Consider the following 24,448-nt stretch of genomic DNA (forward strand, 5'->3'; position numbering starts at 1 on the left):
TTATTCTCTTTCAAGAAATTCATCTTCGTCTTCAAATTCACTTAACTCGCTAACATCATTATCGACGTACATTGTCTGATAAACTGCTGTTTCATTTCTTATCTTTTTCTCCATTTTTCTTTTGTCATTAATAACTTTTTGATGGAAAGTTTTGTCAGCATTTTGGCATGTAAAATTCCTGTTACCGCGCATGTTTTCTAGATACGAGTAGTCTTCAGCATTCATTGAAATACCGAAAAACTTCTAACTTTTCACGACGTTGTGGAAGCAGAAAATTTTTTTTCACCTTACTTGTTTTTGTCAACACCTTTTAAGTAGCGATATTCATTGATTTCACTTTGCAGACGTTTTAAAATGGCCTGATATGATACTGTGTAGATATTACGCTCTGCCCAATGAGTTTCTACTAACTTTGCAACTCTTCGACAAGCACTTTCAAAAGATAATTTATTGTTGACTTCGATAAAGACAAGTGAAAGAAGATGTCTGAGTAAAGGCAACTTGATAAAATTTATCAACTACAGGGAGAATTTCAAAAGGAGTTTGTTTATTTTGATTTAAAATTTTGTTATTACGTCTTGCTACAATTTTTTTCATTTTAATTGATATCTAAGTTTAGTTAATAATAGAAGCAAAGTATTCTCTTGCAAAGTAAAACAAAAGCTGTTTTTTAAGTATTTATAAACTTTACGTTTTAACAAAAAAAGTTTTACTACATTTTTTTTTCAATTCAAATTTATCCAATCAAAATTTAAATTGCATAAATTTTAACATAAAGTTGCGTAACTTTATACGCAAAATAACCGCTGCAAAAATTTTTCTTTTAAATGTTTTTTTTTGTATCTTTAAAATTTTTTTTTAAAATTTTTTTTAAAATTTTTTTAAAATTTTTTAAAAAATTTTTTTTTTGTATCTTTAAAATTGTTTAAATAGAAGTAGAAGGGCAAATAGAAAAAACTGAATTACTTTTCAAACTTTTCTAAAAAAATTAATAAAGAATTCCTGGTTAAACAAAAAATAAAGAATTTTGGACCCCCCCCCCCCCCTATCAATATATACACACATATTTATGCATATATGATGAATTCCATCACGACGGAATCACCGATTTGAGCTTATTTTCCACATTTATATTATAAAAAAAAACTGTAATGTGCATATTGTTATTCTATATGATATATGTGTTTGTCACACATTGGTCTGAAATACTTCTTATACCAAAAAACTATAAATACATTATAATCATATAATATTAATATAATAATATGCGTGACGGAATCACCAATTTATGGACATAACTTGGTGATTCCGTAGAATAACAATATGCACATTACAGTTTATTTTTATAATATAAATGTGGAAAATAAGCTCAAATCGGTAATTCCGTCGTGATGGAATTCATCATATGCATATCTATACTCACACACACACGCACGCATAACTTGTCATTTACAAATTTACATGAAAAAATCCAAATCAAAATAAAATATACATAAATTAAAAACCAAAATTCAATAAATTTCTATGCTCAGATTTTTTTTTAAAAAGTTTCAAAAATATAAACAAATTACACTTTTAGCAACTAAATTTTCGTCGAAGAGAACCATTTTTTTTTTAATGTATATGTGTTATTTTTCATTATTTTCTTTTTAAAAAATCAGTTACTTCTATAATTTTAATTCTATTAAAAATATACAAATGTTGCATTTTACATCAACTTATAATCATATTGTTGCTAGTTTAAAATATTCTTTGTAGCTGAAGACCGCAGCTATCTTTAAACAAATAAACGTTTGTAATAGGTATTGCGCTTGCGTATAATAACTTTCCACTTCTAAACGACCGTGTTACATTTTAACAAGCACAGCCTCGTGTCAAGGAGTGTTTTATGAAAGGCTTTATTGGAACTAACATCATTTAATTGATAAATAATAACACAAAATTTATAAATTGATAAATAACAAAGTTTGATAAGTTAAAAAACAGTTAAAAGTTAACAATAAATATAAATATTGAAATTACATTAGGGTACATATACATATTAAAAAAATCTTTCTTGCGGATTATTGGGCTAATTGTCCGAGTTCAACATTTTATCTGGCTAATAGTTGTCCGAGTTCACATTTTTTAGCGAGGAGTTATAAAACTTTAGCCGATTTAAAACCTTTCTCCTTCGAATAATTATGACAATTAGCGTTACCATTAGTAACAAGGTCAATATCATAAATACAAAGAACCCAATTTTTAATTCTAAAAAAAACCATTAATTAAACTAACATTTATAAAGAATATAAATATATTTAAAATATCTTTTAAAATTAATTTAAATTTATTTACAAATCAGCAACGTAAAAGATATTTTTCTTTAAAAAAATAAATAACTTACCTAGTTGTGTTAAGAAAAATATTTTATGAGGAAAACAATCTTGTTTTGTTGTTGTGCGTCGGCTTGTAAGTCTAAATAGATTTATAATAAATAATAAAACCAATTTGTAACTTATACCCTTTCGTAGCCATAAAGATTAAAAATCTTTAACCAAATGTTTTTAAAACAAGTTAAAATGGTGTGAAATAAATTTGAAATTTTTTTTAAAATTTTTCAAAAATATATTTTATTAATATAATTTATTAAACTTCTTGTGACTGATCCAAGGCGCTCTATACTGAAGGCCTATTCATCGCGCAACCGTAAGCCGTGACTGGGGGCCTATTTTAATATTTTAAAAATTACGGAGATGAAAAGCTCACATTGAAAAACTTGCCAGAAAATTTTTAACTTTTTCAAATTAATCTTGTTTAATCTTGTTTATTCTTTTACATTTCCAATAACTTTGTATTATTAATGTTTTTTAAATTATAAATTTTTGTAAATAATTTTAAAACACTGTATTTTTACTTACTTGTTAACTCCTTTGAGTGTTAGGAGTTTCTTGTTAAAATTTTTGAGAATTTACATTTTGAAACATTTCATTGTGGAATAAATTGTTTTATAAAAAGTTTGTGTAAAAATCGTATAAATATTGTTGATTCTTGGTCAAAGTTTGAGAAAATACTACATTTTAAATGTCATGGAAATAGATCATAAGAAAAACATTATTCAGCAACAAATATCAGTTATGTCTGCAAAGCTTATTGGAGAAAAAAAAAGAATCAGATACAATTATACGTAGTTTTGAATATTTTACAACATCTCGCGCTTTATACAATAAACTAAGAAACGATTTTCAATTGCCATCAGCTAGTACTTTGACACGCATAACATCAAAAGTTTGCAAAATTGATGATGCTAGTTTCTTAGACACAGTTTTCAAAAACATTGAAGAAAAACAAAAAAATTTTATAATTATTCATGATGAAGTATATTTATATATTAATTATTTATGTCAAAAAAATGATGCTTTACCATGGAGGAACATTGTTTGGTAAATCTTTAGATGATCCATCATTATTGGCTAAAACCGTGTTGGGAATTATGATAGCATGTCTCAAAAGTGGTCCTAAATTTCTGCATAAGATGATTCCAATTTAAAAATTAAGTTCAAATTTTCTGTTTGAACAAATAAACTCCAGCATAAACTTATAAAATCATCATCTGGCGATGTAAAAGTTGTTATCTGTCCTGGTAATTGTGTAAACCAAGCATTTTTAAAATTATATCATACTATTCCAGAAAAACCTTGGAAAACGGATGATGGGATGTATTTACTGTTTGACTTTGTTGATCTTTTGAAAAACATTAGAAATCTATGGCTTACGGAAAAAACTGGGGAACTAGTGTACAGTGATAATGGTGTTCAAAGAACAGCTAAATGGCAGCACCTTAAATGCTTATATCAATTAGAATCAGAAAAGTTAGTCAAATTGTCAGACTTGAATGAAATTGCAATAGCTCCCAAGCCAATTGAAAGGCAAAATGTATCTACTTGCCTTAAAGTTTTTTCAGATAAGATATATCATGCCTTGCTGACCTATTCTCAAATAATTTCAAATTCTAAGGATACTTCAATATTTATAAATAAAGTAATAACCTGGTGGAAAATTTTGAATGCGAAAGGTTGTGGAGCTGATGTAAGACACAATAATCCACTAGAAGCACCTATTTGTAGCCCTGATGATTGCCGTCTTAATACTCTATTTCAGTTTGGTGATATGGCTCTTGAAATGTGTTGTAAAAATGGCAAAAGAGTGAAGCAGTTATCTAATGATACTGCAAAATCAATTCACCATACTTGCTATGGTATTGTGGAGCTATGTAAATATTTATTAGCAACAAGTCATGATTATGTTCTTCGTGGTATGTTTACAAGTGACCACTTAGAAAAAGTATTTGGGAAATTAAGAAAAGGTTCCAGGGTGCCTACTTTATAAATGTTCAACAAATCAAAAAAAAATTGCATACAAATCACACATCACTGTTGTTATCTTTAAATATTGACATAGATTCATTTGATTTTAGTTCAGGCCAAGAGCGTGCTTCTTGTGCATATGTTTTATGTGAAGCAGGTAGTGAAATATTTGACAATTTAGAAAAACTAGTCATTAATTTCTGATACTACCAAAATGTCTTCGATTTAGATCGCTAGTTATGTGTGTAGAAATGAATATAATGAAAACATTTTTTTAATCAAACATTACTTTATTATGAAAAGTTTGGTGAGTATACCAAGTCTATAGATCGTGGTGGTCTTAAAATTCCACCAGACAATGTTTGCCAATGGGTTTCTTTTTTGCTTTGTCTTATTCCATTTGATAAAAGATAAAGTTTGTCGTAAGTTATTAAGTGACATCTTTTTGCTGGTTTCTGAATTTTACTATTATGAAATCAATCAGAAACATTGCAACACACTTGCTAATTTAATTTTAAACGATTTTTGTGCACAACATACACAAAGATCTAATAAAGAACCTGCATTAAAAGTTTTATAGTTATCATAAATTTGTTTAGAAAAGAATGATTTGTATCTGTTGTTGTTAAAATATATGCAAATAATTTCTTTGTTTTAATTTTTTTTAATATAAAATTTTAACATTTTATTACATTTTAAGTATTTCTCAATAAACTAATTAAATTCATTAAGAGTCAAATTTTGACTCCAAAATATAATTTTATAGCAGAGTTGCTGATAATCCGAGAAAATAATAGACCCCCAGTCACGTCTTATAGTTGCGTAACCAATAGACCTTCAGTATAGATCGCCTTGGACTGATCTCAAACATCGAATAAATCTCAAACGCTGACCTCAAAATTTGTTCAAAACCCTGACTTCAAAAATTATTCAAAACACTAACCTTAAAAATTGTTCAAAATACTGACCTCAAAAATTGTTCAAGAGGGCAAGAAATATCACAATCTTTTAGTTTGAAGGGAAAGGTATTTCCAGATGTATCATTTCGAAAATGCATTTCAACTAAAAAATTTCTAATGAAAAACTATATATATATATATATATATATATATATATATATATATATATATATATATATATATATATATGTATACATAATTTTTTCTTTATTTGCAGAAAAAACACAACATAAAAAACAAAATTCGATACCCGATGTTATCTTCGTACATTTCAATCATAAAACAAGATGCGAATGTTGGTACTGTTATTTCCAAATCCAATGTAGCTGCTAATGCCAGTATTGATGTATCATGCTGAAGCCATGTATTAATTTATTTATTATACAAATAAATGACAATCATATTTTGAAAAAATAACCATTTATTCTAACCACTGAGATTAGACCGGGTGAATAAAAATAAACAATTGCTTTTACTCTGAACTTTGGAGTAACTGCTCAAATTACGTAAATAAAAAATTTGAGCAATTGCTTTTTTTTGCGCGAAAGCTTTTACTCTCAGCAATTACTCATATAAAAGAAAAATGAATAAAAAAGCTTTAACTCATAAAACGACAAGCAAATGCTTCAAATTTTACAAGCACCTATAATAGTTGCTTTTTGTTTTATTTTTTGATAATTGGACATTCATTTTATCATTTTACAACTTTATTTTACTATTTCTTGACGATATATACATAGTGTATATATTTTATCTTCATTATTTTCTTTTATCAATTATTATTTTCATTTTAGTAATTATTATTATCAATCTGATTTATACTAAAAGCAGCCATTTTTAAATGAAAAAATAAAAACAATTTCTCTTGATAGCAGAATAAAGCATTGACTCTTAGGCAGAAGCAATTGCTTATGAGTAAAAGCAAAACTTTATTCATGTATTTTTTTAGCAATTGATTTTGTTATGAGCATTTGCTTTTCAGCTTTAAAATAAAAAGGTGAAGTTCATGATATCAATAGTTATCGAAGTATTAATGCATCTCATTAACTAACAAGTTTGAACAAATAAGCGCTAAAAGAGTAACTGCATATTTTAAACAAAATGATTTATTTTATGATGACAAAGACGGCTTCAGATTTAATCATTAAAACCCATCTTTAAATAAACTGTTCATTATAATATGAATTTGTCTATTTAGTTTTTTTTTTTTTTTTTTTGGTTTACTTATAATTTTATTTTTATTTATTTGCTATTTACGGTATAATAATTTGTATTATAATTTTTATTGGTTTATAACAATACTATTTGTCTGTTAATATTTCTCTGAAATGTCTTTAAATTTTTTTTTTTATATTTATATCCAGAGTTTTAAATTTGTAAATTTATTTTTTGAAAATGTAGTATGTCAACTACGAAACATGTAAAGATTAAAAAATATCGTGTTTTTCTTTAAACTATGTTCACAATTATTGCTATTGCATTGCTCAAGATATATATATATATATATATATATATATATATATATATATATATATATATATATATTTATATACATTTATATCTATATATATAAATAACCATATATGCACTAGCGTATATATTTCATCGTCACATTTTTTATCATTATTTTCATTTTAGTTATTATTATTATATAATAATAACTAAATGATTTATATTAGAAGCAGCCATTTTTAAATGAAAAAATAAAAACAAACATTTCTCTTGGTAGCGGCATAAAGCATTGACTCCTAAGCGGAAGCAATTGCTTTTGTTATGAGCATTTGCTTTTCAGCTTTTACTTTTACTCAAAACAATTGCTGGTGAGCAATTGCTTTTTTTTATTTACCCGGCCTAATATAACCATTTAATCTTACCCTTGTAAATGCAACCATTTAATCTTACCCCTGAAAAAATTGAAAGCTTGTACAACTTATCATAAGATCTTTTAGTTTTAAAATTTCTCATATTAGTATTTATCCAGTCCAGAAGTGTACCTAAAGAAATACTAAATTTATTTAAAACAGGAACAAGTATGACATAGAAATTAATTTACAATTTAGTATAGGATACCTCCCAATAATCTTCCTAGCTCGTCATCAGCATTTTTATATTGATACAAAAACACCCATGAACCTATATCAAGAAGTTGCATCTCTATATCTTTGTACCAATTTGGTGGACTAAAACCTTGAGCTGCCTAATGAAATACAGTAGTGTTTAAAAGTAATTGAACAGCTTTTTCGTAGCTTTTTTCATAAAGTTGATTTTTTTTAAATGAAATTACTGTGTTAAATAATAACATATTTACAAAAAAGATAAAATCACTTTAAAAGTTTAATTACTCAAAACTTTATTAAAAGAATGAAAATGATTGGCTCAAAAGTTATTAGACAACCTATATATATATCCATTATAAACAAAATTTAAAAGATTCAATAAAAGATTAACTTTTATCATTTTTTATGATTTCTGTTACATCCTGATACAATGTGCTCTTAAAGACAATCAATTGGGTTTAAGTTTAGAAATCATGGTGGCTTTTCTTAGAGTAAAACTTTCATTTGGATGGGAAATTCTCTGACTAGTTTAGTAATAACCTACTGAATGTTAAACATAATTAACACAAACAATAAATAGCAAATTTCAGTCATGCCCTATGATTTTTTGCAAAAACAAAATTGTTTTTTAACAAAACAATGGCCAAAAAAGCTGTTTTGTCTTAAGCAAAGCTCAAGACAAATCATCAGCCTTTTTGGTCATTGTTTTGTTGAAAGATATTTCTGTTTACTATGATACAACAACTTCACAACAAACTTCTTTTTCTTGTGAGGATTTGCCTTTGACTATCTCACTACAACATTATCTTAGTGAGATGTTGTTGATTTCAGCCTTCCTGATATTGGCAACACTTGGAAATGATTCCATCATCAAAAAACATTCAATTTATAGCGAGCTGATGATCATGGAGTGTTCATTAAAATTTGTTGCCCAGTCTTTTCGTTATCAGCTGCTTGCACAATTAACTTTTGAACAGCTTTGGTTAAATATTTATTATGTTCCATTATGACTAGTTGATTACTGATTTATTTTTTTTTACACATTCAGAAAAAAAAGTGGAAAAAAGAAAATTTTAAAACAGTTCTTGGAATTTATTTTGCCTTAATACTTTAGAGCAAATCATTTCCATAATTTAAATAAAAACTTTTTCAAAAACTCTATTTTTTACAGCAAACATTTAAAATGATTTCTTAATACTTCACATTTAAAGACATCATCAATCATCCGAATATTTGTAAAATCAACTTTCATTCCAGTGTAATCACTTAAAACTTTAAGAAAATTCTAAAGAAATTAAGAAAAATTTATATAATTAATTAAATGAATTACTCATGAACATGAATCTAGTAATAAAAATAACCTGGTTATCGTGTTCCTTTTTAATATATTCAGGTTTTAATGTCAATTGATGCAATATTTCTTTAAGACGAGGACAATTAATCTCATTTGGTCGCAAAACCTGAAGTGAAAAAGTGAAAAAAAAGTGAAAATATCTTGGTAGAATCTCCTATGAACCTTGTTGCTACAAAAAAATCTTATTTTATAAACCTCTAAAATCAATAATTCAAATATAAAAATGAAAATTGTTAATCTATAAAATTAACAGATTCTGATTTGCAAAATCTGGATAAAAAATCTTGCCAAACAATAATATATTAACACATTATAAAATAATAATACATACATAATTAAAAAACATGGAAACGCCATGGAAAATAATCTTCAAGTTACTTTTAAAATACAGCTTTAAATAATTAATGTAGAATATTTTAAAAATATATCTATTTCATATATTTGCTTTTAAATAAAAAATTACTCCTGAGAAAAATTACTCCTGTTTAACTTTTAAGAATTTTTACAAGATTGTATACACTTTTTTTGTGTATAGATTTTTACTTTTTTAAATTATTCCAAAAATAATATCATTGATTGGTTCTAGCAAGATTACAAGTTTTATTATTATATAACTTTTTATTATCAATAAAAAGTTATATAATACAACCTTTATGTCAACCTAGTAAAACTCCAGATAAACAAATTATTTATTAAAGCATTATGAAAAAGTTTTTTTGTTGGATTTCATTCTGATAAAAAACTTTTTAGATTCTTTCATTCATCGGAATTCTTTGATTTATCATAATCATTTTAATTCATAAATGAATCAAAGATTCATCTATGAATTAAATTAATGAAATAAAAAATTCCTTTTGCCTTGGGTACTTGGTTGGATAAAAGCTACAAATGGTGTCCCAATAAAAACAATAATTCTGGGAATATCTTAACTACATCTGGAAAAAGCAAAAAATTTCTGTTGACCAGGTTTATATTTTGAAAAGTATGGCAATTAAATAAACTTGTTTTACAATATTTTCTGCAAGATCCAATTTTCTTGACTGAAACCAACATCAGAAAGAAAAGAAACAACATCAAAAAGAAAATAAATAACAAAGGAAAAAGGAGTGCAGTCTTAGAAAGAACAACATAACAAAAATGGTGATTGAGTAATTAGGTGCTGAGCAAATGCACTTAAAAGATCAGTCTGAAGATTTAAAACTGATTTCACAACAAAAAGGTGAATTGATATGTGAGTGTATTCCAAGCATGTGACTATTCAAGTCTTTGTGAATCTTAAGACAATAGGTATCAACACTGAGATCCGTAGTGTAGGCTCAGAAAGAGAAAGTAAATCTAATAAATTTTGCAAGAGGTAAAATTCTACCAACCTCAAAGATAATGTGTATTTGTAAAAGAAACGATTTTTTAACTTCTAAAAAGTTTTTTGTTTCATATTTTTAGTATTTGTCATGATTTAAATTATAAGAAAAACCTGACCCAAACATAAATATAGTACTTAGCACCTCTAACAATAAAATATTTGCTTCATTGTCACTTATCAACCTAAAACCATAAAAAAATGCTCTTTTAAAAAGCATTAACAGGTTCACTATTCTTGGCAAAATATAGCAATGTCAATACTAGATGTTGATAAAAAAACTTCCAAGGGGGTTACCACAAAATCTGGCAAATCTTACAACCAGTTAACTTTACATTCATTAAACTGATTTTTAAAGCTATAGTTACATAAATACTGCCAAGGAAGCACAAGCAAAAAAAAATCATCAATTTATCATCCTATTCAGAAAACAATCTAAAACAAGATTAAATCTAAATCAGCTTATCAGATGAAGTTGGGGTCTGGGCTGATCAACAGAAATTTTCTGCTTACATTGGATTTTTTTTATTCATGAAACTTCCAAATTAAAAGTAGCAAGTAATACAAATTTCTAGTATTTTGTAATACTGTAAAGTAATAGATAAATTTTATTTTAAAAATACTAAACTATTTATAGCTATCTTTGCAATTTCATCATACAAATTGGAAAATAGGAATTTTGAACTACAGAAATCACCAAAAAAAAAAAAATTAGGTAAATTCCTTATAAAATTTTAATTGCATCTAAATGAAAACTTTGAAAGTGTATAACTGTACATTAGGGTGTCCCAAAAAACAACATTTTTGAAAAATATATGCAGAGACCCCCTTAATGTGTTCTAATACAAAAACACTAGATTTAAAATTTTTTTGAATAAAAAATATTTTAAAGGGCCCCTCAAGACCCTCGAATATTTAATGGGTCCCTAATATTTTCGAAAAAAAATTTTTCAAAAATATGTCAACCTGGTACTCAAATAAAGCGGAATTATATAAAAATTTCAAAAATAATATAGATTTCAAATATAGAATTGTTATTTTTGGTTTTATTACATGAAAAATTACGTTTTTTAACAAAAAACAAAAAAATGCATTTTTTATGTATTTTTATGATTTTTTATATGTATTTATATATAATTTTGATAAATAAGTTAAAATTTTTCCAAATTAAATATTATTTTTGAAATTTTTATATAATTTTGCTTCATTTGAGTACCAGGTTGACATACTTTTAAAAAAACTTTTTTTTTGAATATATTAGGGAACCATAAAATATTCGAGGGTCTTAAGGGACCCCTTAAAATATTTTTTATTCAAAAAAATTTTAAATCTAGTGTTTTTGTATTAGATAGAACACATTAAGGGGTTATCTGCATATATTTTTCAAAAATGTTGTTTTTTGGGACACCCTACTGTACATAGTATCTTAAATTATCAATACATTTGTATTACTTAAAGTATTAAGGAAAATACATTGATACAATATCATTGAGGAACTTTAATAAAATACATTGATACAATATCATTGAGAAACTTTAATAAAATAAATTGATAAAATCTCATTGAGGAATTTTAAACCAAAAAGAAATCTTTAAGATTTTAATCAGGGATTACAGGATTGGCTGTTTTAAACTTCTATTGTTGTGTATAGCCAACCCTCAAAAGGTTTTCAATATAATGTTTCATTGACATTAGAATATTGAATTAATAAACCTTGTACTGCAACAACATTATTTCAATCATACAATGAAATTATGCAATATGACACCATCTTGCATGACTGCTTCCTGTTTAGATTGCTGAGTTGCATGGCTTCTTGGTATTACACTATTTACTATTTTTTATTTACAATTACTATTTACAACCATATCTTAATTTTATCATGATTTTGCTTGAACTAAAGGATAGTAATGCATTTCCAAAAAGATGTAAAGTAATCAAATTGTGTCAACAATATTTTAAAGCCAATATTTTGTAGTTATCATCAAACAAAATGTTAAATCAAATTGTAAAAATGCTTCAAGTATTTTGTAAGCATACAGCTCAAAACTTCATGATAATAGTTAAAAATCAACCGAAAGAATATTTTCCTGATTCGGCCAAAAGTTAGAAATAAAATATGTATTAAAAAAATAATAACATTACAACTGTATAGAAATATTAAAAACCAATAAGTTTATTAAAAAAATTAAATCAATTTATTTGAAATTGTATTCTTATTTTACTGAATACTTAAAGGCAATTTTTTGGTTTGGTTTTTTACAATCAAGTTTTTCATTTATGTAACTTCTATGATGTTTAAAAATATTGTTTATAATAACATTGACACAAATTAGTTATAAAATAAAAAATTGAATACTGAATATTGCTTATAAAAAGTTGAAATAAATTACATTTAACTAGTTCAAAATCACTTTGATTAAAGACATCATATACTAAAACTCTTAGGAATAAAATGAGCTTAAATAAATTATCAAGTCTGTAAATTGGGACAAATATTATGAAGGCTATTTGGCCTACAACAAAACGAAGAAGGTGAGCTTTGACTAAAACAAAAAAGTTAGTTTTTTTGGTATGCATTTATTCTCTTCCTTTAATCAAAAATATTTTGTCCAAACATTTTTTTTTATCATTCTCTTTAATATGAACACAACATGTCTCGGAGGTTTGGGATCCCTTTAAGGTATTTCCGAGCCTTTTGGATTTTTTAATCATATACAACCATGTCTTGTAATAATAATAATATCTTTGTTATGAGTAAAAGATAAGAAGCTATAGTTATTTGACTTAAAACATAACTCTGGAAGTTGTTTTAATTTCAGGTCTAATCTGACAAATATATTAATATACAATATTTAATATTTAATATTTTGATTTAAGTCCTTAATTTTAAGTAAATGAATTAAATCTAAATAAAAAATAAAGTAATATTTAAAATCAGCAATGTGGTACTATTGCAAAATAAAAGTTTATCTCTGATTTGATTTTATATGATTACAAATGAAATAAGAAGCATACCGGATCACTGTCAAATGGAACTGAATGAATAGGTATAGGTTGCCAATTAATATCCTTATTCCAAACCTAAACAATAAAAAATATAATACAGAGATCAATGTATTTCAAAAAATAGAACTGCTTCCAGTCATTTAATCACCTGGAAAAAAAAAAGACAGTTAAATCAAACAAATTATTAAAAGACTTAAAGAAATAAATAAAGAATTAAAGTTATTAAAGACTAATTATAAGATTCTATTGTCCACTTTTTCCATAAAAGAACACAATCAAAATATTAATTTTTATTATTTTAGCCCTGCGCTTTTCTATGAAAAAAGAGGAGGTCTTCCAATAGAAAAAAAAGAAGAGGTCTACTTATTAATAGGGTCTTTTTATTAATAAGTATAACTCATGTCATGTTAGGTTTCAAATAAAACAAAATTATATAAAATTTTTGAAAAATAATAATCATTTTATAAAAAAAAAATTATATTAGATTTTATTGCATAAAAAGCATTGATTATTGACATTATAAAAAATGTTAGATTTCGTACAGCTTTTTTAAATGAATTTCTTTAGACTTGTTTTGATAGAACATGATTAATATTTTTAAAACTTTTATGAAACTTCACTTTTTTTTTTTTGAGTGACAGGTTAAAACTTTAGAAAACTTTTTTTTTTAAATAAAGACCAATGGAATCTTTTAAGGCCCTACAGATGAATCACTAAGTAATGGAATATTCTAAAGATATTTTGCAGACTAAATTAGTATATCAATAGGAACATAATTAGGGGGTGCCCCAGGGTTTTACCAAAAAAAAGTTTTTTGAGCAACACCCTACAAAAAAATAATACTTTTTTGGCAAAACATCTACTTTGTTTAGAGGCCAATGATTCACATGTTTTATTTTATTATGCAAAGCATGTAAAAATGCAAGAAATTTTTTTTACTTTTTTTAACTAATATAGAGTTGCTTGTCCCATTCTATACAAAAGATAGTATCACAATAAAGTTTAAATATAACCTGATATCCGATTGGTGGGAAAAGACCTGCTAGTTCTGTTTCTGCACTTTGTAAACATCTTGGTTCATCTGAGCTTCGGATATAAACCTAAATGAAGTTACAAGTTTATGGAAAAAATTATGAGTAAATTGTAAAAATATTTGAAACTATAAATATGTTGAAAACACTTGGACAAATCAAATATTTTTTCAACCTACATCAGTGCTTTGTAATTCATTCTCTTTGTCTTTTTTTCTTTTTTCATATTATGCAGCTTTTTAATTTTTTCTGTTAATCACTTTCTTACCCTTTAGCATTCTTCCTCATTTTTCTAGTAACTCTGAACTTAGAAAGTAGATGCTAAGTGTAAATAAAAGCAGTTTAGCCATGTTTTTTCCATCTGAAAACTGGGAGAAAATATTGATAATTATAAAAAAAAGTCAACTTTATCATGCTAACTACATCTCAGTTTAAAAACATGAAACATATTTAATAGTCAGCTCAAAATAGTTTTGCCTCAAGAATTTACTTGACATCTTTTTCATCTATTTCACTTAAATACTCTCTCTACGGAAGCAACATAAACAACTTTGTCTAAGTAACATCCATTAACATTTCAAAGCTTGCTTTAATATATTTCTCAAGAGCAGCAGTTTTAGATTATTAATCAATATAAACAGTATAAATTATAATAATTAATATAATCAGCATAAATTATGAACAGTTGCATTATTTTATCAATAATATTTCTTAGTGAACTATTTAGTGACACTTACTTTAGTATGAGTTTGATTTATTTTTGATTAAGTTGTATATTTCAAAGCTTTTTTTAATTAGAAATAAAGATAATGTAGAGAAAAGTAAAATTAGCAGAATGTTAGGTGGTTAATAAGATTATTCAATTGCTATACCAGTTATATTGATATTCTTATATTTATGGCAACTGACTGAATCTTTTACTTAATATCTAAATATTTAAGCTGTACAAAAAATGTAAACATGTTTAATTCTACTTTAACAACCAAACTTAAACTTTAATCTTGTTTAGAAATACTACCACGGTTGCTGCTCAAACAAGGTATCTTTTACCTTGTTTGAGCATTTGTTAAAGTGATTGTCCTTTGTAATCTAAAGACTTATTTGTGTATTGGAGGTTTGTATACAAAAGTCAAAAGGAATATTGATTATTTCTCTTCCTTTCCTTTCTAGCTACATGATCTGCACTTATAAAAAAAAAAGAGATAAAACAAAAAATAGGTATAACGACAAATAAGTTAGTAGACTCATAGGAAACAGTTTTGTATTTATTTTTCTAAAATAAATTATTACCTCTTTTTGCACATAGCTTTCATTAATAAAACCAGACTCAACTATATAACGCTTTTTTAAAAATTCTCCTAATCTGTATGTCATGTTCATTCCTATCTGTAAAGAAAAACAAACAAAAAATTAATATGATTAAATATAGAACTATACAAATATGACTAATGGACCATTAGTCATATTTGTAATGGTCATATGGTTTTTGTTAGATGCATTATGAACTGGCAAATCAATATATTTACAAAAGTAGATTTGGCATAAAAATTTAGTTGCTTGCTTTTTTTGTTGCACAGCAGACTATAGGACATTAAAATTTAAAATATATATGTATTTGAACTTTTTTTATAAACAACTACTTTTTATTGTAATGTATTTTTTTTTTTTTTAATTTACTTATGTCATCATTTAGTTAAATAAAATTAAATACCCTAAGTAAAAATCTACCTCCTAAAAACAGCATTAATGAAGCAATTTAAGCAGACAAAAGAAAAGTAAACTATAATAATTTGAAGAAAAAATATAACAATGATTTTTTTGAAGTTACAATTAGAACAAAGAGTTTTCCATTCAAATGGTCTGTAATAGATTATCCAAAAATTAATCAAATTTCTAAAACATTGAAGCGATAAAAGTGTTTTTTAAAAAGTATTTTACAAAATTTACTCATAAATTATAATATTCAGCGTAAGCTCTATTCTCCATTTTTTTGTAACAAATTATACAGCTTTTGTAACAAATTAGACTAGTTTTTTTTTTTAATTTAGTAAAAAAATCAAAAGATTTAAAAAAATATTTTCGAAGAATTATGAAAATTTATTAACTTCAAAAAACTTTTACATTTTTTGTATTAAAGTCTTTTTAATTACATTTTTCATGAAACACGTAAAAAGCATTTGATGGTGTTTAGAAAAAAAACTGTAGAATAATTGCCTCCTAAATTTGCTAATATGCTTCTTGTCCGCTAAAATTATTTCCATTATATATAAATTTTAATTCAATTTTGAATATTATTTTAAACATATAGTAGAAATTTGAGCTGCATTTACCACCATGAGTGCATTGATATTTACTAAACAAGGTGAGCCATTAAAGGTATGCCATGCTGTACACTTTTAAATAATATCACTTTAGAAGTTAAAATTTCAAGAACAAAAATGAAATACGTCTTTATTTATTTCTGATTCCACAATATTGATGGTTTTGCTTTTTTAACACCGAAAGCAGAGTATAAGCTCAATTGTTACTTTTTTTTATTAATTATTTATATATAACTTTTATTCAACCATATATATTTTCATTTTTAATTTTTTAATCAATTATTCATATAATTTTTTTCTAATATAAATCAAATCATTTGATTTCAACAATAATTTAACTGTTCATGCAACATAAACCTTTTTTTTTTTACAAAGTACGCCAAGACATCTTATTAAATTAGACAAAAAAAACTTTTAAGTTTTAACAAATCCATATTAACTGGGCTCCATATTCTATAATTTATTTTTTATATTTATTTCACCATAAAATACGAAATTTACAATAATAAATTATAAACTTAAATAATCAGGTTAGGTAATTTTAGGTAGGTAAAAAAAACAATAACTATAATATGACAACTTTAATAAATGCTGGTAAAAAATAAGATAAACTCTCTTCAAGAATTGCTTGGAAAGCAAGATCATACTCATTTAAAAAGCGATATGCAAGCAGGTAAAAATTAGACTTTACTCTTTTTTTTTTTTCTATCTGTTAAAGAAGATTTATTTTTCCAATTGTATTGACTCTAGACTGATTCAACTAGTTGCTTCCAGAAAAGAAGACTAATTTAATCTTCTTTCAAATAATTTTCATAAATTCAAATATAAGCAGACAATCTTTCATGGATCTATTGATTCCATCTTGAGATAACACATCTTTTCTCCTCAATTCAATAATTTTATGTTCTATAGCAAATTCAATTGTCATTGATTTTAACAGTAGAAAGTTTTCCTCTTTAGCGAAATCAAAATGACTAAATTGCCTCCCATTAAAATTGCTGCTCAAAACATTTTGTTTGATTATTAAAACTATTAGACTTTTAGTAGTTGAAATCAAATTTTCAATTGGGCATCTGTCTGATATGACATTATCAGTCATCAGGCATCTGTCTGATATGTCATTAAGATTTTTTGTAATAAAGGAGCAATATAACCAAAAAAGTTAAATTTTGTAAAAGAAATTTATCCATAGTTCCTTTTAAGACTATATTACAACTGTTGCATTTTGGTTGCTTAATTTTAGGAAGAACTTCCCAATACTTTATCACTAATAATCACCCAAATTTAACATAATCTCACTGCTGTTCAACAAAATGCATAGGAAAAGTTTTCAGATTCAGTGACATTTACATAACTAACTCTTGTAACAGGAGAATTATGGAAAAAGTTACATTAACTTACTGACTGAAAACTAGTTCTAAAAGTACCATAGATTACATGGAGGTTGTAACTCTCAATGTTAGATGTTTTGGTAGCTCTTGTTGCTCGTACTGCTTTACAATAAAATTAAGAAGTAACAAATTCACACTTAGGCTATCCACACACAGTTGTGTCAGATTTATGCTATTATTAGTTGCCAAGATGCTTCACATAAGTGAAGACGCAGTATGACTATGGCCAGCAAGTGACACACCATATTAATATCTTCAGCTTCAACATTTTCCTCGTTCGTCTCTAATACATCTTTATCTTGCTCTCCTTGATTTTTAGCGTTCTCTTGACCAGTTTCAGTATTCATCTCTATTTCATCAGGGATAATGCAGGACTGAGTATCATTTCAAGGTCTATTGTGTTTCACATGACGCGGAATGCCGTTCACTTCTACAATTTGTTTCGACGCATTCCGAGTTATCGTAGCTGGTTGCCACTTTGTATAGCACCTTGCATTTGGTGGTTTCAGCCAGACTTTATCGCCAATTCAAAATCTCTCGTTTGTGACATTTTGCGCAGGAAGATTCTCTTTTCCCAATCCTTTCACACCAATGGTATAGCTGTATATTTTGTCTATCGGACTTGCACCATTTTTATTGGCTGAAGCATTGTACCAATATAGTGCTTCCGGTATCGACATTTTCGATCGTTCTGCTATTCTCTTGATCGTACGGTGGTTTCCTTCCACAATTCCATTTCCTTCAGGATAATAAGAGGCTCTAAATCTAATTTGTACTCCCCAACTATTAAGAAAACTCCTTATCTCTTTAGTTTTAAATGTCGGCTCATTGTCAGTCAATATTTCAGACGGTGCTCCACAATCACAAAAAATAAGACGGAGTATTCGGACTATGGCAAGACTTCCATATGAGCTTGATAATTGTCGCCACAACGCGTATTTTGAAGATCTGCAATCAATTAGACTCAAAAACTTGTCAGTGCCATAATGCGTGATGTCCATGATGGCCAATCTCTCCCAGTTTCCTCCAACATCCAATTTCCCTTTTCCCCACCGTATTGGCGCTGGATCTATTGTCTGACATGGTTCGCAACTTTTTATCACATTTCGAACATTGTTTTCAGTAGCAGTTGGAATTGTTTTACGAACAAAGTTTAACATTCGATTCACTCCAAAATGCCCAGTTCTTTGGTGTATATCGGAAATAGATTCAGCATTCGTAGCTGCGATTCCCATACAACTATTCCGACACTCTGGCACAGTCAGTTTGTTGAGCCATCTGCTGCGAACTCTTGTTAGTGTGTCAGCCAAATTATCTTTAGAAGAAATGAGTTTCACCTCAACGCTAACATTGTATTCTTCAATTAGCTGTTGTAACACACTCAGTCTTCTTCGAATCAGCATTTCACCTGTTGCTTTTGATCTCAACCTTGATTTTCCTGTAAGGGCGTCAGAAACCCAGTGAAATACTGTCACAGAATCGGTAAAAACAGTCACTTTCTTCAGCTTTCACATCAGAGCCATATTCATTCCACATATCACAGCGTCTAATTCTGCCATGTTTATATGAATATCAGATGTTTCTTTTCGCAGCCATGTTGCATCCTCCACAGTAGTTTCCCCAACTTGAATAAGAGCACCAATTGCTAAATAACTGGCATCAACCCACACTTTTCCCTCATCACCACACACAGCCCAATCACGACAAGCAGGCTCGCAACGTTCCACCTCAGCAAATACTTCTTAAAGCACCCACTTAACGTTCTCATCACAAATTTCATCGTCCCAACCCTTCGTCAGACTGACCGCTTTCCTATTCAAGAGACTACAAATCACTAGCAGCCAACCACACACAGGTAAATGTCCTACTAACTGTCCACAGATTGAAAACACAACTCTCCTGGTTAACTTTTGCAAGATAGCATCAACTCGATTCCCTCTGGACCACATCAGTTTGTTACCAACCTTACGCACACACAATCCTAACACACCAACTCTATTATCACCAATCTGCTCACCTTCTTTACTTTCTAAACCATATTTTAAAAAGTGCCTCTTGACATAATCAAGACTCATCACACTTTCGTCTACGAAAATGTCGTATACATAAGCGGACGTTCCACTCTTCACTAATTCGTCTTGATCAATGACGGCACTCACAACGGATTTCATGATCATTGGCGCAACATTCAATCCGAAACCAAGTCGTGTCAAACAATACCTTTTATTTTGAAACACTGTTTGGAAGGGCCAAAGAGATTTATCAGTTTTTAGTTGAAGATAAGCCTTGCGTAAATCAATAATTGCTGGTTTGTTACCCATTCTTCTCCATTCTCTAAGCTTTTCGACACACACATCTGCATCTCTAGTGAATGTGCCAATGAAATTGTTAGCTTCTCTCCAGTCCAGAACAGGTCGGATTTTGTTGTCTTTGTTTCTCTGAATGACAGCCATTAAAGGAATCTGCCCTTTGGGCGACCCCAATTCATTTTCATCATACTCTAACAGCCACTTCCGATCAATCCAATCCTGTAGTTCGTTTTCATAGTCTGCTCTAGCGTGTTATGGAATTCTGTACTGTGCCACTTTATTATGCAATTGGTTGGGGCTTTCTCCATCTTTCCATTTCCATTTGATTCTCCATTCAACACCATCAAAAACTGCTTCATGATCTTTCTTTTTTATTTCAATTTTCTTGACTTTGTCCCTGTTCAAAGCCGATGCTTTAGTAACTTAATCCGAACTTCGCTTTTCCCAAAGGAGAAATGGATACTCCTAGTAATTTAATGGAACTCATTCCGAGCATCATATCAACTCCAAACGGTTGGAAGTCCACTAAAATAACTTCATCACATGCTTTAATGCCATCAACCTCAAGAATTACGACCGCTGACCCAGTGCACTGATGAACCTTTCCTTCAAACGTTACTACCTTTTGAGAGTTTGAGTACCTACATTGACTTTTGGGCAGGAATTTTTTATTCAAAATTGTCTTCGAACACCCTATGTCTACTAAAGCTGTCGCAACCATACCGTTAACTTTCAAACGAATAACAGATAATGCGCTCATTCCACTGTTGTTCAGGAGCGAGGTAGCAGAGATTCCTCGCTCCTGCAATCGTTTCCCTGCAGCTTCCAGCATTTCGATGCAATGTGTCCTTTCTCACCACATTTAAAACATCTAACAGTCTTCGGTGACAAGTTCTTCGCAAGCAAACAATTCTTTGCAATGTGATTCAGACCTTTGCAGTTGTAACACACTAACGCGGTTTTTGTAGCATGGCGTCTAGATACAGCGCCAACAGCATCACTGTCAATCACATTTGCACAGTTCAAAGCAGCTCTCACTCTGGGTAACATTATATCAATCGGGTCCATTACGGCTCGAAATCTTGATGATAAGACTTCTGGCAAACAACAACAAACACCAAATGCACAGACTCCTCTGGTAATTTAGCAAGATAGGCTAACCGTCTTAAATCAGCCAAAAACACATCAGCTTTTTCTCTGTCACATAATTTTTGTTTTGTAAACAGTTCATATGCAGTATAGGCATCTACAGAAAACGCCACTAATAACACACGCTCGACTTCCACTACATCTTTTTTATCTTCCGCGGTTAAAGCATCGTATACTGCATAAGCAGCTTCTCTGAGAAGAATCGGAAAAATTAGTTCAAGCTTTAAGTTCTGAATTTTAGCAATCACTTTCGTTTGTTGAATCCAAACAGCGGCATCCGAAGTGCCATCATACATTTCAAACATATCAAATAATCTCATACTTGGTTCCATGCCCGGTTAGCTTGTAGTTTTTTCTCGTAATCAACAAATTAATAAACAGCAATAATCTTTTCTCCTAACTAAAACTCTGTTTTTACAAATTTTTTCCTCAATATATATACTCTATGCTTTTCCTAAAATATCCTTCCAAACACCGTCATAAATCACCGCAAAAACATATATACAATTATTATTGGTGAAAACTATTAAAGCTATTAAATTCCTAACGTCATTAAATGTTCTAGAACTTTCCGGAATTACACATCACGATATACAAAAGAGCATAAACTAGTAACTACTTGACACCAGCTAAATAACAGCTACTGAAGTTGTCGGAAAGCTTGAAGAAATATTCTCTTTGGACAGCCAGTTTGTCTTCTATGTTAATTTGGAATATCGAGCACCACATCGAGCTCAAGGTACTGGTATAGTTGAACGCATACACAAAACAATAAAAAGAACAGTCGCTCACTCACATTGTTCAATTGCTCTGGCAGTCTTGCTGTAAAATGAGACAATATCATCCAATTGTACTGAAAGTCCATCTTAGTAATTCAAGAAAAAACCAATTTATTTCATACCAGGTGTCAATACACGGAGGAAAGCAGACAAGAAAGGTGTAGTACGAAAGCAAAATACCTTGTTATTCGACGTGGAAACTGCAAATCAGGTATATCCATGTCACATTTCAGACCTGTGTCACCGTACTCCAGACTTACAGAGATCAAATGAATCAGTCAATAATGCTTTTGGTAGACTAAAAGATCAAACTGATAACGCTAAAGGAAGATATAACATTGATATCGCTCAAGTTCAAAATGATTCTCTAGAACCTTACGTACGAACAGTAAGGTCTCACAAAGAGTAGATTTATGAGTTTTTTTTTTGTTTTTTTTTGTTATTCACCTCCTCAAGGCCAAGAAGGCCACTACAGATAAGGAGGCTACTTAATAGTGGTTATCACCCTCTCTCAACTCTATAACTCCGAAACACGAACCTCGAGGAACAAGGCCGCTGCGCAGAGAAACAAGTTGAGAGCGGTACTACCAGGGACGTGGTGGGGATCGAACTCGGAACCTCTTGCTTATAAAGCGAGCGCTTTACCACAACACCACTACCACATTAATTCACCAAGAGGGCATGTTCTATTTTAAGGTTGGTGAATTCTAATTATACATGTTAGAAATCACCAGGGTTGATTGGTTTAAACCAATGGTTTAAACCATGGATTTAAAATGGATATACCTGATTTGCAGTTTCCACGTCGAATAACAAGGTATTTTGCTTTCCTACTACACCTGGTATCTACGGCTGGTCACATTTTGTTTCTTGAGTTAGTTTTACCCAAACCAAATTAACATAGAATAAACATGTTACCATTTTTATCAACTCATAAAAAAAAATATTGGAAACTTGATAAAAAACTCTTCAGACTATCAGTGATGCTTATTTCCATGCAAACACGCAAGATCCTAGATATTTTGAGTCTAATCTTTCTGAAAATGAAAATAAAGCTGAAATGACCTTTAGAGAATAAGAGTTTAAGAGCTTGGAACCAAAATATTCAAGTTGAAAGCCAAATCTGCTCTATTCAATAAAATCTATTTGTATAGTAAATCTGTTATAAAAAAATGTGTCACCAATAGAATTGTGGAAATCTCTAAAATATTGCAACATTATCATGGATATTGAAGTTCACTAATTTCAAACTAACTTTGTGCTCAATTATGAATTGGTTGCCCTAGGCAGGCTTCTAAATTTTTTATAATTGGTTTTTTTTTCTTTTTTTTCTTCTACTAATAAAGTAATAATAAAGTTATAACAATAATAATAATATTAACAATGATATTAAAAATAGTCTTAATATTAACACTATTGTTATTTTTATTATTACCATTATTTTTATTGTTATTATTATTATTATTATTATTATTATTATTATTATTATTATTATTATTATTATTATTATTATTATTATTATTATTATTATTATTACTATTATTATTGTTAATTATAATGATTAATAAATAACTAAATAACTACCTTTGTAAGCATTCCACGATCAACAGGCCATTGATTAACATACTGATTATTAGGAAAAAAATAAATTGGAGAACGTGCACCATGACGATGGACCTTTCAAAGATTATAGTTTAATAGTACAAGAACGACTTTAAACAATTACTAAATTGTAAATTAGATTTACCAAATGAGCCATTACAAGACTTTTGTTAGCATTAACAGAGCCTTGTAACATAAGCAAAAGTACCACAAATATTAGCAAGTCCATCTTTTAAAGTTCAGAAAAAGATATTGTAGCATATATGAAAATCTACTTCTTTCAGTATTGTAACTAACTTTTATGACAACAAATACTCATAACATTTAGCAATAACAATTAAGGCTAATATCGCTTAAAAATAAAAATAAAAATCCGTTGTAAAAGCCGGTAATTGTTGTAATGGATTCGGTACGCAATCCACAGGAATTGAAATTGAACCTGTCATTTCGAAAAGGACATAAGTCCAAAACTTTTAAGAGTTTGTTTATAAGTTTGAATTAAAAATTTCCGATGGTTTATGTTTTTTTTTATAAAAAATAAAAAATACAGAAGATATATACGTTCTTTATTTATCTACTTCTATGTTTAATTTCTTTAGCAACCTAGACATTATTTTAATAAAAATCATATTTTTGTTGATTTTGAAAAGTTTTAATAAATAGACTTGTGCCCTTTTCGAAATGACAGGTTGAATTCTATTCTTCATAAAATAGTATTAAATGTTTATTCCCTAATAACTTCAACCAAAACATAATGTATTTTCTCTGGCAAATTAAAACA

At 28.2% G+C, this 24,448-nt stretch overlaps 1 protein-coding gene across 1 annotated transcript; it reads right to left on the reverse strand.

The window, feature by feature from the left end:
- Positions 1-1,942: 1,942 nt before the first annotated feature.
- LOC136089012 (prostatic acid phosphatase-like) lies at positions 1,943-24,087 on the reverse strand. The gene is made up of 13 exons (XM_065814447.1): positions 23,813-24,087; positions 23,650-23,742; positions 15,407-15,502; positions 14,099-14,185; positions 13,095-13,160; positions 8,724-8,822; positions 8,561-8,647; positions 7,376-7,502; positions 7,208-7,299; positions 5,556-5,659; positions 5,315-5,419; positions 2,387-2,457; positions 1,943-2,250 (listed from the first exon to the last, which is right to left on the reverse strand). The coding sequence occupies exons 1-13, from the start codon at positions 23,894-23,896 to the stop codon at positions 2,102-2,104; spliced, it is 1,260 nt and encodes a 419-aa protein (XP_065670519.1). The 5' UTR covers positions 23,897-24,087; the 3' UTR covers positions 1,943-2,101.
- Between the last annotated feature and the right edge of the window lie 361 nt (positions 24,088-24,448).

The sequence above is a fragment of the Hydra vulgaris genome, chromosome 12, assembly GCF_038396675.1.
Source record: "Hydra vulgaris chromosome 12, alternate assembly HydraT2T_AEP".
Lineage (NCBI taxonomy): Eukaryota > Metazoa > Cnidaria > Hydrozoa > Anthoathecata > Hydridae > Hydra > Hydra vulgaris.